The sequence below is a fragment of the Coturnix japonica genome, chromosome 4, assembly GCF_001577835.2.
Source record: "Coturnix japonica isolate 7356 chromosome 4, Coturnix japonica 2.1, whole genome shotgun sequence".
Classification (NCBI taxonomy): Eukaryota; Metazoa; Chordata; class Aves; order Galliformes; family Phasianidae; genus Coturnix; species Coturnix japonica.
Genome location: NC_029519.1, coordinates 8,529,515 through 8,546,048, shown reverse-complemented (window position 1 = coordinate 8,546,048; position 16,534 = coordinate 8,529,515). Strand labels below are relative to the sequence as shown.

Here is a 16,534-nt window from a genome sequence, read left to right as displayed (position 1 = left end):
ATAGGCTAGGGAGTATTGTAAGGAGATGGTAGGAGCTCAAGATATTCTGCCCATGAAATAAAGCCAGTGGAGCTTCCTGGATCTGCAATAGAAAATATAATAAAGAATTTGTATGTAGTTTAGATATCCTTAAAATAAGATTTAATATTTTGGTTGTAACATGGAAACTTGGTAACCATGAGTGCAGGGAAGAGTTGATAATCAGCTTAAAAAATAGTGGATCACAGACTAATGTGCTTTGGAGGGAATATCTACTGGGTCATCTTTTGGTCTTGTTTATTTATCACTGCATCCACAGTCAGCATATTCTGCATAGCACATATGGAAGAGGTCAAGCCATCACAGAGGTCTGGCTTACATATGGGTTTTAATTGAAGCCATATGCAGTTAGGTCTTCCTTAATACTGAAGTAAAGTAATTGGAAACAATTTATCTTGTGATGTGCAAAGCCACAAAACAGACCAACTTTCCTCCATCCTTCTGGGTCTTGCTTTTGTGCATATCAGAACAGAAATGCTGCCACAGCTTTATTTCTTTGCTGGTATATTTTCTGAGATATGACACTGAAGCTATTAAATATACACAGATGTCAGCTTGACAGAGAAATGATATATGGGTGGTGTAGTACAGTCACAGTTTTACATCACTGTGGTTATGAGGCTGTTTTGCTGAAAAATATGAGAAAATATGAAATGCTTTTTAAAGTGGAGAATTTTTATTTTTTTTAAAATGCAAATTCACTTAATGGGAGTTTAAATCCAAACCCCTTGTGAAGATGGAGTTGAGCAGAAAATGTGAATTAAAGTACAGCAAAGAGCAGTTAAGAAATGCTCAGAGGCATGCTGCTGAAGTTCAAAGAAAAGGAGTAAAAGCATCAGCTCTCTGAGATAAACCAAAGTGCTATTTTAAGCATGGGTAAGGTTCAGTCTCTTCTGCTTCTGAAAGAAAAGGTTCATTGCCTCCACAGAAATAACTCAGTATAGATGACCGTGCATCTCTTCCCAGCTGAAATGAGACATGAGACTTCCCTTCTGAGGGAAAACCTTTACTTAGAAGAAGTTTTGTACTTCAATGTTTTTGTGAAACAACACATCATAGACTAGTGGCTGTTTCAGTGGTTTGGAAGACGGTTCCAAGTGAATAGTAGAGCATGTAAAGCGACTGATAATGCAATATCTTTAGTCCTATCCTCTTGTACATTAAAAATTCTTGATTACATTATACATACAAATGACAATGGAAACACCAAAGCTTCCTCTGGGGGTTAAAATATAATGCAATAGTTTCATTTTAAAATAAGGTTTTCATATTTACTTGTAATTAATGTATCTATTACAAGATGGTAGGACGGCATATGAAGTGCTGAAAAGCACTGTGACAAGTTCCAAGTTATACACTTAGGATGCAAGAAAGAATTATGACACAATTTGCTTCAGATAATTATAATGGAAGAGAGCACCAGGGGGAGGAAAGCTATGCAGAGAAAAGAACTGAGGTGTTTCAGATAATATACTCTAATTTGTGTTATGATCTTACATATTTGTGTAGTACTACCATAGTTAAATTGATGCATTTCATACTGAATGAATTTCATAATGAAATATCATTGTGTTCTGTGTACATAAACTTAATTTTACTACTGCAGTTTGACAGCCATAGTAAAATGATAGTCAAATATTATCTTAAAGGTGATAAGGATTGTTTTTATTATATTGTTTTTAATTTACTGATTTGGAATGAAATCTTTCAAGAAAATTCTGAGCCAAATTAAGATAATATTCTTCTTGAACTGCAGTCTCCAGCAACAAAGGTGTATTTTATCAATAGGGGAATTTATTTACAGTTAGTGAAACAGCAGGTGGTGGGATTTTCTATACTTTCAAAAAATACAAATTACTTGATATTTTAGTTTAAGTAGCATGCATCCAGAGGTGACCTATATTTTTCCTTTCCATAGCTCAGAACAAAGCACATGCTATTTAGTAAGCTAGATATCCTTTGTAATCTGGGAAAATGACCCTAATATAGTTTTAGAACAGGTATCATTTTGTGTGCTAATACATTTAAGTGTGCAGTACAGTGTCTCCTTGCTAGAAAGTAACTGGAATAGCTATTACAGCACTAATTCCACTAGACATTTACTCCAGACAGAGAAGTTAAACTGTGCAGAAGTGGTGGTTAGTGATAAGACATTCTGAGAATTAGGTCATGTTGGGTTCAATTGCCTATTATTCACACGTCTTACTCCTTTGCTCGCCAAATATGTGATCATGATCATTACCCAATTTAAAATACTACTGTGCAGTGACAAATCTGGCACTGTGTGAGCTACAGCTGACACACATTTCCTAGAACATCGTTTCTTAGCATTTTTTTTTAACTTTTCATTAAGTGTTGTCAAGACTTGCATTTCATTATGAGCATTGCCCTTCTTTAGCATTCAGGGAGCGTGTTAAGTTTTAGACTCTAGACCTGAATTTATATCCCAACTCATGATCTCCACTGAGCTTTTTGTGTTGATTCAAGACAAAGAAGGTTCCTGGGTCTCATGCTACAAGGTCACTTGCAGACAGGTCTTTGGTTGAAAAACAGCTCTGCTCTGAGCCAACAGACACAGACAATCAGCAAACAGTAGCCAGTGCAACACATTCTCCTCACACCCCAGAGCCATATATATATGTGTGTATATATATATGTAAATATATTTATGTCCCCCTTTGTGTGTTTGTGAGGACTGCTCTGAAAGTAGTGTTTCCTACTTCATGATGTTTGCTCACAACGGCAGAGGCAGGGTGGCAGTAGGGGCTGAACCTTCATGCAAATAGCCCATGATGTGTTGTGTCAAATGGCAGCAGAGGGACAGTCTGACAGAAAGGTGTGTGACGTGGAAGTGCGTAGGAAGCAAAGGGGGTAGTTGAATTTCCCCATGTAGAAAAAATGGCACCCATTGACATTCATTGACACTTGCTGAACGTTGATGGAGTCAAGACAGCTTATGCGAGCGCAGTGAGGCAGTGAATGTGGCATTTCAGCAGTGGTAACAGCAACAGCGGTCATCTCCACTGGCACTGATTTGTAAGAGCGAGGCACGCAGGCCTTGTTCATCACTGCTGGTCATGACTGTGCTGAAAAATACTGTTTTGTAACTATCGTATAGTGTTTTTGTGCTCTTTGTTTCTGTTTGTATCTGTTGTAGTTTCCATGGAAGTACATAGGGGGCATTGTTTTCAGAGCGACCTACACACAATATATACGTATCTAGTTATATGTACAGTACATCAGATATTAAGTGGCAGACCCCAGCATGCTATAAGCACTAGTTGTGCCAAAGCAGTAACTTTTAGCAGACTGCATGTGAAATCCTTTCTTCCTGCCTGCAAACCACTGCAGCAGATCTTTAATACTATCAAATTTAATATGCTAATTACAGGGTGTAATTTATTCTTTCCTTCAGCTCAATCTACGTCACAACTGTTCACATAAAATACCAATCTGGATCTTTTAGCACTTTATCTCAAATCTATAATAAATACTTAAAAATAGGTCATGTTCTGTGGAACTGAGGTTTTATACACACTTTTAATTTAGTATCCTAATGCAACAGTAAAACTCGTTTATTTGTTCAGATCATTTCAAGAGAAGGTCCTCTGTGATTTACATGAAAAAAATTATTTTACCTCCTTCCATTTGCTATGTGCATAAAGGAGATTCAGTTTGCAAATTCTTCTTAAAGAGAAAACATTGACACGCCTGACTGAGATACAACGCCTGACAGGCTCTGGGCTCCTGCTAGTTTGGTAACCTTTGTTCATTCATATCATCAACAGAACAATTAAAAAATAAAAATTGAAAAATTCTGAGCAGGGTCTACATGATGAAATCAAAGAATTGTTTACAAAAAGGAATATTTTATGATGGAGTTTTATGAGGGTTTTAACCTTTAAAAATACACATCCAGAAAGGGAAATTAAAAACAGCAACAATGAAAACTAACAAACTGCACCTATTTTTCTCACTGTATTCAAATATCAGAACAATTTATGCTAAAAACATGTGGTTTTGGTTTTATGCTTAATTAAATAAGCTGTGATTACCGCCTCTCAATATCAAATAATGAACATGCTGTTGTGGGCGCTGTGGTTTCCACTGAGAAGCTGTGGCTCTTGCTGGAGCTACACGCACAGCAATGCAGACAGCTGGGAGCTGTGGGATCCCATGTGGCATTTCGCCCACGGAGGTTCCAGTCTCCCATTACTGTTCTTGGGGATTTTCTTTCCTCATCAGCTCAGGGCCCAGCACATAGCAGAGTGGCCCAGGGAAGCCTTAGGCAAATGGGGCAGCCTGGAAGGAGCAGCTCTGCTTCTCTGCAGAGCATCCCTGAAGAGCTGCTTCAGTGTTTGCAAGTCCACAGTACCTTTAAGTCAGTTTGTGCCATCTGAGAATAGGTCTGGTCAAAAGCCAGTTTGTAGTGGGATTATGTGGCTGAAACTGGAGTTTTGAATTAAATTTGCAATCCAGCTCACTATCCATCAGTGCTGGGACTTGAAAATAGGGCATAGCAGCATCTTTCTATGGCAGTTCACAAATACATCAGTTGAAAGCAGTTGGGAAACCTGGTTCTGAGAAGGAGTGGAGCACACAGTGAGTCCAGACATGCTGCTGTTGGGGCAGTCTGGGACAGGAGTAGTCTGAAGTGTTGAGAGTGTTTTGGTATTAGGGACAAAATAGTACCCACAGAGGCAAAGGCACATCTCTGTGGGTTTGTTAATGGTCCTGAGCTGTTTCTGCTGACCTCTGGAACTGAGACCTGGCAGCTGCAGCCAGCGCAGCTGGGTTGCACTGATAAATTGTGGGGATTCTTAACCCTATGTATTAAACATGCAAATGTGAGTGCAGCTTAGTGTTTAAGTTGTGCTGTTCTGAATGCCTTATGTGTTAAGCTTCATAAAAGATGATTTGGCACCAGGAATTGCTGAACTAAAATGTACTATTAAATCTTTCTGTCATTGAACAAATCAGATCATCTTCCTGTAACTTTTTATGTGAAGGTAATAATGCTATCATATACCATATGAAGTAGATGTAAAAAGTAGCTCACTCTTTGAACAGGTAAACTTCTCATAGTCTTGCCATTCATGTTTTGTGTTCAGAATTGGCTCTTACTTTCTCACTGCAGTTACACTTCCTGCAATATACCTGTGAGTCCTGATTTGCTGACAGGGAGTGTGCTGGGCTCATCTGGACTTTGTTCTCACTGAGCTGTCCTGTGACCAAGTTTTTAAGTAGATTTGGAACTGTGCATAGTTGTGTAGTTCTAATGACACATTGCTTGGGGTCACTTCAGCAATCAGTATTTCTCATCTGAACCCGTGTGTCCACTGCCACTAATAGAGTAATCAATAAATCAATAAACAAAAGGAGTATCTAATAGCCTTAAGCATCATGAAATAGAAACAAGGAATGGAGGAAACCTTGATTTGGTTTGTTTTTATTTTGGTGAAGATTTTTTTATTTGTTTGTTTCAGAAGAAATAATTCTAACTGTGCTAATGGCACTGTCTTGAAACCTTTTCGAGAATGTGGCCTCGTTTGTATTTCTTTATTTAGTTTTTTTAAAGCCGGATTAATATCTAGGATTTATTGTGCAAGAGAGAAATCACCTGTCAGAAGCCAGAATTTTATAGGCTCAAAACATATCTACAGTATCTCTCAGCAGCAGTACCTACTTAACATAGTGAGAGCAGAATATGTAGCTGTGAAAACTGAGATCTAACATGATAGCTGTGATAATGATTTAGTTTGGCAGGTTTTAGACTACCTGTTGGCATCACGCAGATGAGATGCCTGTGGGAATTAGAAGAGATCCAAGCACTTGTAGCATCATATATACAGAATAGGGCTACCCACCTACTTATTGATTCTCTTAAACAGCTTCTTTTCCATCTTTTTTTTTTTTTAAGTACAATCACTGAATCATAATGGAGTCAGATCAAATTTGAGTGTGTAAACACCTGTTTGCTCTTGTGTCTTCTGGGACATCTTTTTTTTCTCCCTCCTTGGGAAGGACTAAGGGAGCCATAACTTCCTTCAGCAGTTTTCTAATGCAGTAAATGGGGATGAAGTGCTTGGCAGTGATACATTAAAAGACTATTTTTAATCTTTCCTTTTCCAATTTTATAGTTGTCTGTGGTTGTTTCATTTACCTGAAGATCTTAGATTTGAGGGAAGCTTAAATTTAGAGTGCTACAATGTGTCTTCTACAGAGATGTTAATTCACTGTCATTTTTATAATATTTTATCTTTTTCTTTTTATTGTACCTTACTAAATAGATCTCAATTAAATCTCCAGCTTGCATCAGCACTTTTACTGTGATGAAAAATTACCTCTCATCTTCTATTATCTTTATGGACATTTTATTTATTCTTAGTCCATTCTACATTCAAGACTTTATATTTTCCTTAATTAAGTTACCATTGGCATGCTAATTAGTAAACTTTGAGATTACAAATCTTGCTTAGTGAGTGGATTTCTTCAAATACATTTTGTGTTTTCCAGTGACTTGAATCACGTCTGTAAAATTCACTCCAGGTGATTACACTGATATGAACCAGCCCACATTCTTCAAAATTTTGACTTGTAGTCTGGTGCAAGTACACTGGCATCTCATGGACTCTGTGGTCCAGCTGTTTCCTTTCCCTCTTGACGTTTATTGAAAGTAAATTGACAGGTTTTATGCTATAATGAATTATTTGGAGAAACATTTTCTGCTTGTTACCACAGGGATAACCAAGGCATGACTTGGAAATAAAAGCAGGATGATCTGATTTATCATCATTAAAGAAATGTTGTTGAGAATGCAAAATCAAACTCTTCCTTAGGGGAAACTGAACACTGCTTAGTACAGTTTGCAAGCTGGTAAAGGCATCCCAATACATCCACTTAGTCATCATCTTGGCATGAGTAGAAAAATAGAGGGGAGGGAACTCATTGAGTATTTTAATAAAAGAAAGATTAGCTGCAAATATTAAACAGATGGCATGCAAATATCAAATACAACATGCTTTTTAAATATAAACTTTTTGAAAATAGAGAGCTTTCCTTCAGTGAAACTGTTGTTAACTGTATGATATTTGTTTTGGAAAAAAGATTAAGAGAATTGTTCTTCTCTGTAACTAAGCCAATGTAATTTTCATTTGCTTCACAACTTAGTGTTCTATGTGATGCTTCCAAACCTCATTGACTGACTGGGATGCTTTAGGCATAGTATGTGCATAACACTGAAATGAATTCTGTCCCTAGTGTTTAAAATTCTTTTTAAAAGTCAGATCTTTGCATTGAGCTAAGAACATAGCAAAGTGTTTCCATGCCTTGTCCTACAAGCTGGAAGTAGAGAACTTCATTTATTTTTCAGTAATTATCTGAGAGGGAGAATAGCTGGCTGAGAAGGCATCAGCCTGTGCGCCAGTAAGAACTGATCCAAATTTAGCAAGTAACTTCACCTACCATTTGTTTATATTTTGTTTGATTTTCATACCGTTCATCTCATATGCTTGTTGTCATTCAATGCATTCTCTCTTTTTGTTGTTGGAAACATTTAATCTTTGTACAAATATCAATATTGTCATCCAACAAGATTGCGTATTGCTTGCTGCTCTTTATTCTTTGTTTTGAAGAAGAAGTTTAGTGAGTAAAATTAACATGCAGTATTGATGAACAGTCATCCTTTAAAACAAACACTGTTGAAATTAATAATGTCAATCAGTGCATATGGTGAAAGATGATTTAGTTTAAGTGCTCATTAAATTTTTTCTTATGCTACATTCTTCTGTGGCAGGAAGAGATCTTGGTTCAGTTCAGTTGGAGATTTTCACTGTGAATCTGAGTTAATTATTTAAAGTATTAGAGCTGAAATCTTTGTACTTATCACCTGGCTCTAAGTGGAGAATTAGCGGGGTGAAAGATGAACAAAAATACCACCGTGTTCAGTAGCACTATGGGCATGTTTCAACCAAAGGATCCTGTTGCTTAATATAACACCAGATGCCCAAAAGTTTTGTTTCCTTTCAGCCAAGTACCAGTTAGAGTATTTTGCCTCATTGTTCTGTTCACATATAGCTTACGACACCCTATTTCACTTGATTGCATTTTCCTCTTTCCCCTCAGAACTATGGTTTGGAGACCGAAAACCTGAGGACTCTGTCTCACAAGCTGAATGCCTCGGCCAAAAATCTTCAGAATTTTATAACGGGTAGAAGGAGGAGTGGCCATTATGATGGCAGGGCCTCCAGACGACTGCCAAATGATTTTCTTACCTCTGTAGTTGACCTGATTGGTGCTGCCAAGAACTTACTAGCCTGGCTGGACAGGTAATTTACTCTTTTTTGACCTTCTACTCATGAGAATATGGAAATAAATGATAGTATTCTCTTAAATTGGAAAGGAATCATAGAATCATCATAGAATCACAGAATAGCTTGGGTTGAAAGGGACCTCAAAGATCATCTAGTTCCAATCCCCCTGCCAACCTCCAAATTGGGCACTACATCAGGTTGCCCAAACCCCCATAAAAACTGGCCTTGAACACCTCCAGGGATGGGACATTCATAACTTCTCTGGGCAGGCTGCTACAGCACCTCACTAGTCTCTCAGTGAAAAATTTCACCCCGACATCTAATCTAAAACTTCCCTCTTTTAGTTTAAAACTATTTCACCTGATTCTATCACTGTCTCGATTAAAAAATCTAGATAAATGTAGTTAAAATTTTAGCTGTATGAAGACAGAACCCAAAACATAAAATTGCATCATGGAATTTGTGCTGTTTTCATTTTTCTGGAGTTATGGCTATGGAGACACTTATCTGGAATCTGAGTGCTCTTGAATATATAAATGGCACCTTAGAAGTCATAGTGAGAGTGAATCACCCTCCTTTATGAGATTTGTATAATCCTGGTGACATCTTCCTAACCTAATGCCAGCATTCATATTCTCTTGGGCTATGACCTTGTCAGTTCTTATAAATTCAAATGGGGTCAGATTTGGTTAGAATGTGGAAAGCCTGCAGAAAATCCCAGTTCACAGGAAGTTATTATTGACTAAGGAGGCATTATTTTCCTCTTTGAATTAAGGTGCTAACTGCTGCAGAAGATTGCTGTCATACTAGTAAAGCTTTTTTGATGAACCATACAAAGGAAATTTTGACTGCTTACAATAATTTGGAAACTCATATTTCACTGACGTTAAGAATGATAACTTCTGGTGTTCTAGCCAAGATCCACTTCCTTCCAGCCAACATTGTTTCTTGCTTCATAGTCATATTTTATGAAAGTTATGTGGCTTGTGCTGGAGATTGTCGTGATTAGGTGATTCATGCTTTTGTGGTGTACAGCCGATCTCTGTATCATATACATCTTCTAAATGCCACTGAAGACTCAAAAAAAAACAAACAAAACGACCAAAACAAACAAACAAACAAAAAAACACAACAAACCAACACACCAAACAACCACACACACAAAAAACCAATCAGTAAAGCTGTGTTATTGAAAAGTATATTCATTATTCTTCCTTTCTCACAGGTCTCCATTTGTCAGTGTGACAGAATATTCACTGCTGAAAAACAACATTGTTCAACTGTGCCTGGAACTAACAACCATTGTACAACAGGTAGGAGTGGTTATCTTCCAGGATATACAAGTACTTATAGTTGCTCAAAAATCATAATAATAAAAACATTGCTAAGCTTTTACTTGACCAGAAAAAAATTGTTTTTGCGTATTACCATTGTGTTGCTTCCATATTTTCTTTTGGTGAGAGGATGGGAAGATTTTAGATTTTGGCTATAATCATGTGTCTGGATGGATCAAAGAATAGCATGTAGTTTAAAATAATTCACTTTTATTTTGTGTGGACAATTTCATGTTATTTATTGCCATAGAAGAACAATGCCACAGGGAGAAACAGCTTAAATACTAAAAAACCAAATCATTAGAGATTAAAATATGTTTAACTAAAAATATTTCAGGGAGAAGTTCTTTCTTATATCAAGATGCAACTGTACTACGTCTTCTTCACTCAAAAGAGAGCCTGTTACACAAAAGTTGTTTGTAATTAACACTGAGCTAGTGAAATATAAAGCAAATAAGGGTTCTGTAGTTCAACGTATTTTACAAACAATAAGAGTCACTATTGTTATCTTCAGCATCTGCCTCTGAAGTAAAGGAAGTCACACACAAGTACAGAAAAATGGAGTGTGAGTTAGTTACACAGATTTTTACACTGAGCTTCCCTTCTTGTGAGTGGAAGTTGTTAGAGTACAGAAAAGGACTGTCCAGGAAGGAAGGAAGGAAAGAAGGAAGGGAAGAAGGGAGGGAGGAAGGGAGAAAGGAAAATAGAAAGTTGAAAAGTGAAGGGGAAGCAAGATGAAGTCTTGCTTCAGTGTGGTTTTGTAAGCAACCTGGACCTTCTTCCAGTAGAAGGGGGTCCATTGCATGCCCCTTGATTTTATCTGGCAGTTTTTCATGTAGACTGAGAGTAAACAAGCAATAAAACTCACTTAAGAGTCTTTCTAAAATCACAATATTCTGAAATCTCTTTTTCCTCAGTGGTATTTCTTGCATTAAAAAAAGCAAAATATCAAGTATCTACCAGATTTTGTGTGTACATTGTGTCACCAAGACTGACACATAACTACATCTTTTACGTTATTATCATTAATTTCTAATACTCAGCTTTTTTTCCTTTTGAGGATTTTTATACCTTTATGCACTATTGCAGTAGAAAACAAACACTCCTTTTTTTTCTTTTCTTTGTTTATAAATTCCTATGTAGACATTTAATTATTAATGTATCTCTATGAAGCTTTCTTTTAGTATTCATAACACTAGGCTATTTTTGATTTACAGACTAAGCAAAATGAACTTCTCTGCAGTACAAAATTTTGGATTCTGAGTCCTCTCTTCAGCTGATATTGCACTTTCTTTGTGTGAGTTTAATTTTTCCCAGTGGTCTAGGTGAAAATAAGAAAATTGCGGTCTCCATTTCTTCTGTTCTTTTGACTGCTTTTGGCAAATGAAATTCACTTCTCTGCCAGTAATAAGTTGGGGTTTTGTTTTATTTCTTCAATGCCATTTCATTCCAAAAGCTGTCTTCATTTTGGCAACTTAAAAATGATGTGTCTTAGAGAACAGTCTCCAGGACAATCCAGAATGAAAAATGTTTAGTTCATTTTTAAGTTTAGTTACAAATCAAGACCAGGTTTGTCTTTTTCTTACCTTGTTTTCAGATCTGTGTTGCTTAATAGCTATCTGATATTTTTACAGTATGTAAAACATAGCACCGGAAAGTATAGATAAAACAATATCCCTCAGAGTAAGATGGCTTTATTGTTACTAAATCTGAGGAAAATTGATCTTAAAGCAAAGATGTCTCACCTGACAAAAAACGTAGTCTTAACTGTAGACTAAAATGTGAAGTGAGTGGCATAAATAATAGAAACCATTCTCACTGTATGGGAAAAAACAGCCCGAATCTCTGATTAATCAGCTGAGGCAAGTTTTGGGTCAGCTGTGGGAACACAGGTGGGAGTAATTTAGCTGTGCTCCTGGAAGGGGTGGAGCCTGACTCCACCTTTTCTAGACCTCATTTAAGGGCTGACCACCACTAAGGCAGCATCTCTTGGAGATTGCTCCTTGGTGGACATTGCCTCAGTGGTTCCCAGCTGACTGAAAGCTTCCACTGGGTGAGTTTTTCCTGTAAGTAACCTTTTGGGTATTTACCACCATTTTCCCGTTATTGTCACTGTATGCTCACAGACTTTTTTTTTTTTTTATACTGAATGAGATAAACTTTAGATATGTAACACTTAATTGTACTTAGTTTTCTTATCCCTCACAAACCTACAAAACCTACATTTCCTTAAAATAAATAGAGAAATTGTAAATGGAAAGCATTATGAAGGAAGATGCAAAATCTTTGAGGCATCTTAATTTTGGAGCCTAATTACCCTTCACAGTTTTTACAGTATCTGCAAATTTCAGTAGTATTTGTGATCTCTTCCAGAATTGCAAACTAAAATTATGAATGCACAATGATTATTTGCAAGTCCTACCAGGTTTTTCTCTTTATCAATATTCAAAAACAAGCTCTTTTATCTTAACAGAGTTGTGAAGGTGTGATACCTTTCCAAGTCATAATGCTGTGGACAGTGCAGAAACTGGCTTGTACATAATACTGTAGGAGTGATTATTTCATAATTCCTGTACTTTCCTGTTTTGCAGAGGAGAAATGGAATACTGCTGCTTAGTTTTAGTTTTTTTAGCTTGAAGAAACACGATACATTTTTTAACATCTTCATGCCCATGGGGGATGGAGAAAGAATGCAACTATTATTTATTTTCTAAAAGAATAGATCAAAATACTATAAATGTTAGTCTTGGAAGGAATTTTTATTTTTATTTTTTTTCCTAATGTGGTCCCTTGTGCATTTCTATGTATCAGGGGAAAAACAAAGAGGAAAAAATAACATCAGAAAGATGTTGTGACCTGTATATCTTAGAATTTTAGTATAATATTGCAAGTGCTTTTAACCTCTCAGTTAAATTGGCATGATGTATTTAAAAAAGGAAAAAAAAAAGTCTTTATGCATATGTTCTGGAAGGAATCCCAAAGCCATTAACGATCTTAATGCTAATGTAATCTTGGGTGTGTAACCTAAGTATAGCTAACATTAATTCTGCTCTACAAAACAGTAAAATTTCAGTTTTACTTTATGCAAGTCTTCTATTATTTGACCTGAAGTAATTGAGCTTGTTTGGAATTAAGCTCATATTATTTTTCTTGCACAGAAATTAAAGGAATAATTTAGATAGGACTATTAGCTCTGAAATCAAGCAATAAGCACTCCTGTGATCATGTGTTTCTCTTGGTACTTGCAGGGTTAAAGGGAGATGGTGGATATGCTGTTTGAAGTGTGTAAAGCATGTAAGAGAAACTGCCTTGGGCATTGCCAACCAAACTGACTAATTGCATTCTTATTTTTTTTTTGAAGAAAATAACAGCATGAATACAGAAGAAACATCAAAGGGATACTTGACCATGAAATGCTAATATAAATTCCTCTGTGTTCCTTGTCATTTGCAATCTGGTTTTAACTTTCTCATTCGGAAAACTGTCTTCACATGGAGACTAATTCTTCCACAGAAATGCCAGTCCTCCAAAATAAATGCTTAATGATGTGGGTGAAGCAGCCCCTGGTGTTCCAGGTGTGTGCACAAGGCTGCATGGTTCACACAGGTTAAGCTGCCCTGGGCTCCTCACCACAGTGGCCCACAAAAGCAGGGCTGGATATGGTCTTCTTGGATGGGACACAGCCAAGGGCTTTTTCTGATGGACAAGGGGAGCAGGGAGCTGTCAGTCAGCTGCAGAGGCTCCTGCAGAGAATGTCTCAGCCTAAGCTGATCATGCAGCTAATCTACTTTGAGAGCAAATGGGGTGAGGATGTTGGAATTAGTTTATGGGAAGTTTAAAGCACGTAACTGTTACTGCTATCATGTTGATCCTGAAAAGAGGAAATGAAGATAACTCTATGGAAACTTAAGTTAGAGGATGTTTTAGGTGTATTAGAAAGTAAAATTTACTTAAAAATTTGTTTTAGGAAAAGTAAAATCTCTTCTTCACTTTAAATATAAACTGGAAGTGTATACTGAAGTCCTTATCTTGCTCTGTAAAAAGCTCCTTCCAATGTGATGACTCATTTAGCAGTTTTCCAACTTTATTTTTACTGCTATTAAACATTAATTGACTTAAATAACATCTGTCAGCATGGCTGAAATGCTGGGACACCTCAGAAATATTTTCTCCTCAGATTTTGTTAAATAAAAGCCCCCCTTTGACACAATTGGTTGGTGTCACAGACCAGTGCCCACCACAAAGCCTTCGGTGACAGAAGGTTCTGGAATTCTGGGGACAGGGCTGTATGTGGCCTCAAAGGTGGCTGCTTTGTGGGGGAATTCCAGGCATTTCTATTTTAATCTCACTTTGCCTTGGCACGCTTGCGGTTTTGTTATGTTCCTTTTAATTTAATTTTTGTAAAACATCATGAGAGCTGGCGAGGCAGTTTGGAGTGCTTACTGGCAGGAGAAGCTGCATTTTCTCTTAGTGCACTTGGAATCTCTTCTGTAGGAAAGGATTCAGTACTCTCATGCTATAGCTGTGCTTCGCAGGAGGGAACTGTTTTGAGGAAGTCTTCCGAAGTTTAAAGAGTAGTAGAGGCAGTAGACACCTTTTAGGAAATGTTATACTTTGGTTCATGAAATATAAGTAGTTCTGTCTGCCTGTAGTGTTGTTAAATAAAAGATGTGAGTAATGTTTTAAGTTATGGATTGATAAGAGTTACTCTCCTTTAAGTGACAATTAAAATAGGAAAATGGCTGCTCTGAAAGTTACAAGCCTTTAGCAAATATAGAGGTCAATTAGGATTGTATTTTCAGGTCTAACTTTGGGAACTCTGAAGCAGTGAAACCCTCTGGATATCTCTGAACCAGTGTGCAGTATGGGCAAACCTGAGTCTTTTGCCATCCCTTTCTGGTGTGACTTCTGTCCTCTAAAACCCCAAATTAGAGCTATTACAGAAATTCTTCCAAGAAATGAGACCATGGTTGTTTCTTGTCCCATGCACAGTAAAAATAATTAGGGCCTTGAAGCAAGAATGAACCAAGCACATAATCTTTAACATCTTTAATGTTGTCAAAATAATTTCTGCTTACTCCTTCTGGCACTTTACAGTAGCACAGCCTACCTATTGGTATGTCTGACATAGCAGTTTGCACTTCACACCACTTGTACAGCAGCATGCATTCTTCCTTGCAGAGCTGGGCAATGCCTCTCCTGCTCTGAGTTTCAGTGAATTTCCAAGATACTAGATCAATTATATTCATTTACTTTTTTTCTCGTTTTCGTGACTGTCCCTACTGCTTTACATGTGTTTTACTGCTTGTACTGAGCAGAAAAATTTCTTTACTATAATGGAAGAATAGATCATCCCTGAAATTAATGAGCCATAAGAAAAGTCACTTTTATGAAGTGACATTCTGGACGTGAAGAACTGAAGAGTTTGGGATTGCGGTTCATCTGTAAGAGATAGTTGATAGTATTAAGCATTCTTTTATTAATAGGAAATTTAAAACACTATGCATTAATTATGCTTGTTTTATTTTCCCACAGGATTGTACAGTGTATGAAACAGAAAACAAAATTCTTCACGTGGTAAGTATTCTATTATTGTATTCTCCAGTCCTATGTCATGCTCTTTAATCATTTTTTTTAAAGCATTAAATTCCACTATAGGACAATAAAGTTACCATTTGACTAAATTCATGATGAATCATATCAGTTGCTGAAACTTAAAGTTTTCATAAGTAAAATTAAACTGTTAAATATACATATACTTATATGTACATGTAGTTAAAATAGACTATTTAACACAAGCAAGAAGAGAGGTCAGCTATGAGTCAGCTTGTGACCGTGGCCCATGAAACCAGCTTAGTACTAGAAGGCTGTACCTCTTGCCAGCCACTTTAATTATTACCCCAGTAGTCCACATTTCAAACTCGAAAATGTTGTGCTTTCTTTTATAATCAACCTAAAGAAATATAGATAGATTCTACACAAAAATGTTAATAAAAAGATAATGTCTTCAAATTCTGTGAAGATTGGAGGATCCCAGAAGGTGATGTGATTAACTTCAGAACTATCAAGTCTTTTTACGCCTTGCTAAATTGGACATCTATTTAATTTAAGCCTTAAGAATCACTTTTTTTCTGGTACTCATGCCTGTTTATCTTTGCATGCAAGGCTGCATCTCACTCTCCCCAACTATAGTTAATGAGGAATACTTTTTTTTTTTTTCTCAGGTTGGTTTAGAAGCTTTACAATACTATGATACAGTACACTTTTTGTAGTGTAATACTCTTGCTAGTATTGCTTGCATGGAATGCTTTCAGTCCATTGCCTATTTGCATTTTTAACTTCTCTGGTTGTCACTGACCCAGAACACTGTAAAAGCCTCCAGCACTCAACAAATCTAATGACTGAAGGGAAATGGAAGAATCTCATGCAAAGTTATTGATTGAATATTGGCCTTTAAGTACTAATACTTTATATTTTCATGGTACGTGAACAAAAAGCTTGTCCTCACAGTGAGATAGAGTTAAAATGTATGGTTTGGGGGAAATCTCGAAGGATTTACAAGTTTAGATAAGCTTTTGACAAGCTCTTACCAAGTGCCTGACATCTTTTTTTTTTAAAGCCTTTTACACATACTCTGCTTCCAGCAGGGATTAAAATATATCATAAAACATTGATGTGCTGTTAAATTCAGAAAGCATGCAGTGACTTTTAGGAAGAAAATCTCTCTGTTGCAAACCTGGTTCTGAAAAGAACTAAAAGCACCTAAAATCATCTGGGATTTGGAGTGTATATACACACACACACACACACACATATATATATATATATATATATATATATATATATATA

General features: G+C 36.6%; 1 protein-coding gene across 1 annotated transcript in view; it reads left to right on the top strand.

Moving 5' to 3' along the window:
- Positions 1-16,534, top strand: part of LOC107312666 (connector enhancer of kinase suppressor of ras 2-like) — a 177,997-nt gene that overhangs the window by 70,856 nt on the left and 90,607 nt on the right. The window contains exons 3-5 of the mRNA XM_032444201.1: positions 8,164-8,366; positions 9,577-9,664; positions 15,221-15,262. Of these exons, the coding sequence (XP_032300092.1) occupies positions 8,164-8,366; positions 9,577-9,664; positions 15,221-15,262 (333 nt within the window). The remainder of the gene's footprint in view (positions 1-8,163; positions 8,367-9,576; positions 9,665-15,220; positions 15,263-16,534) is intronic.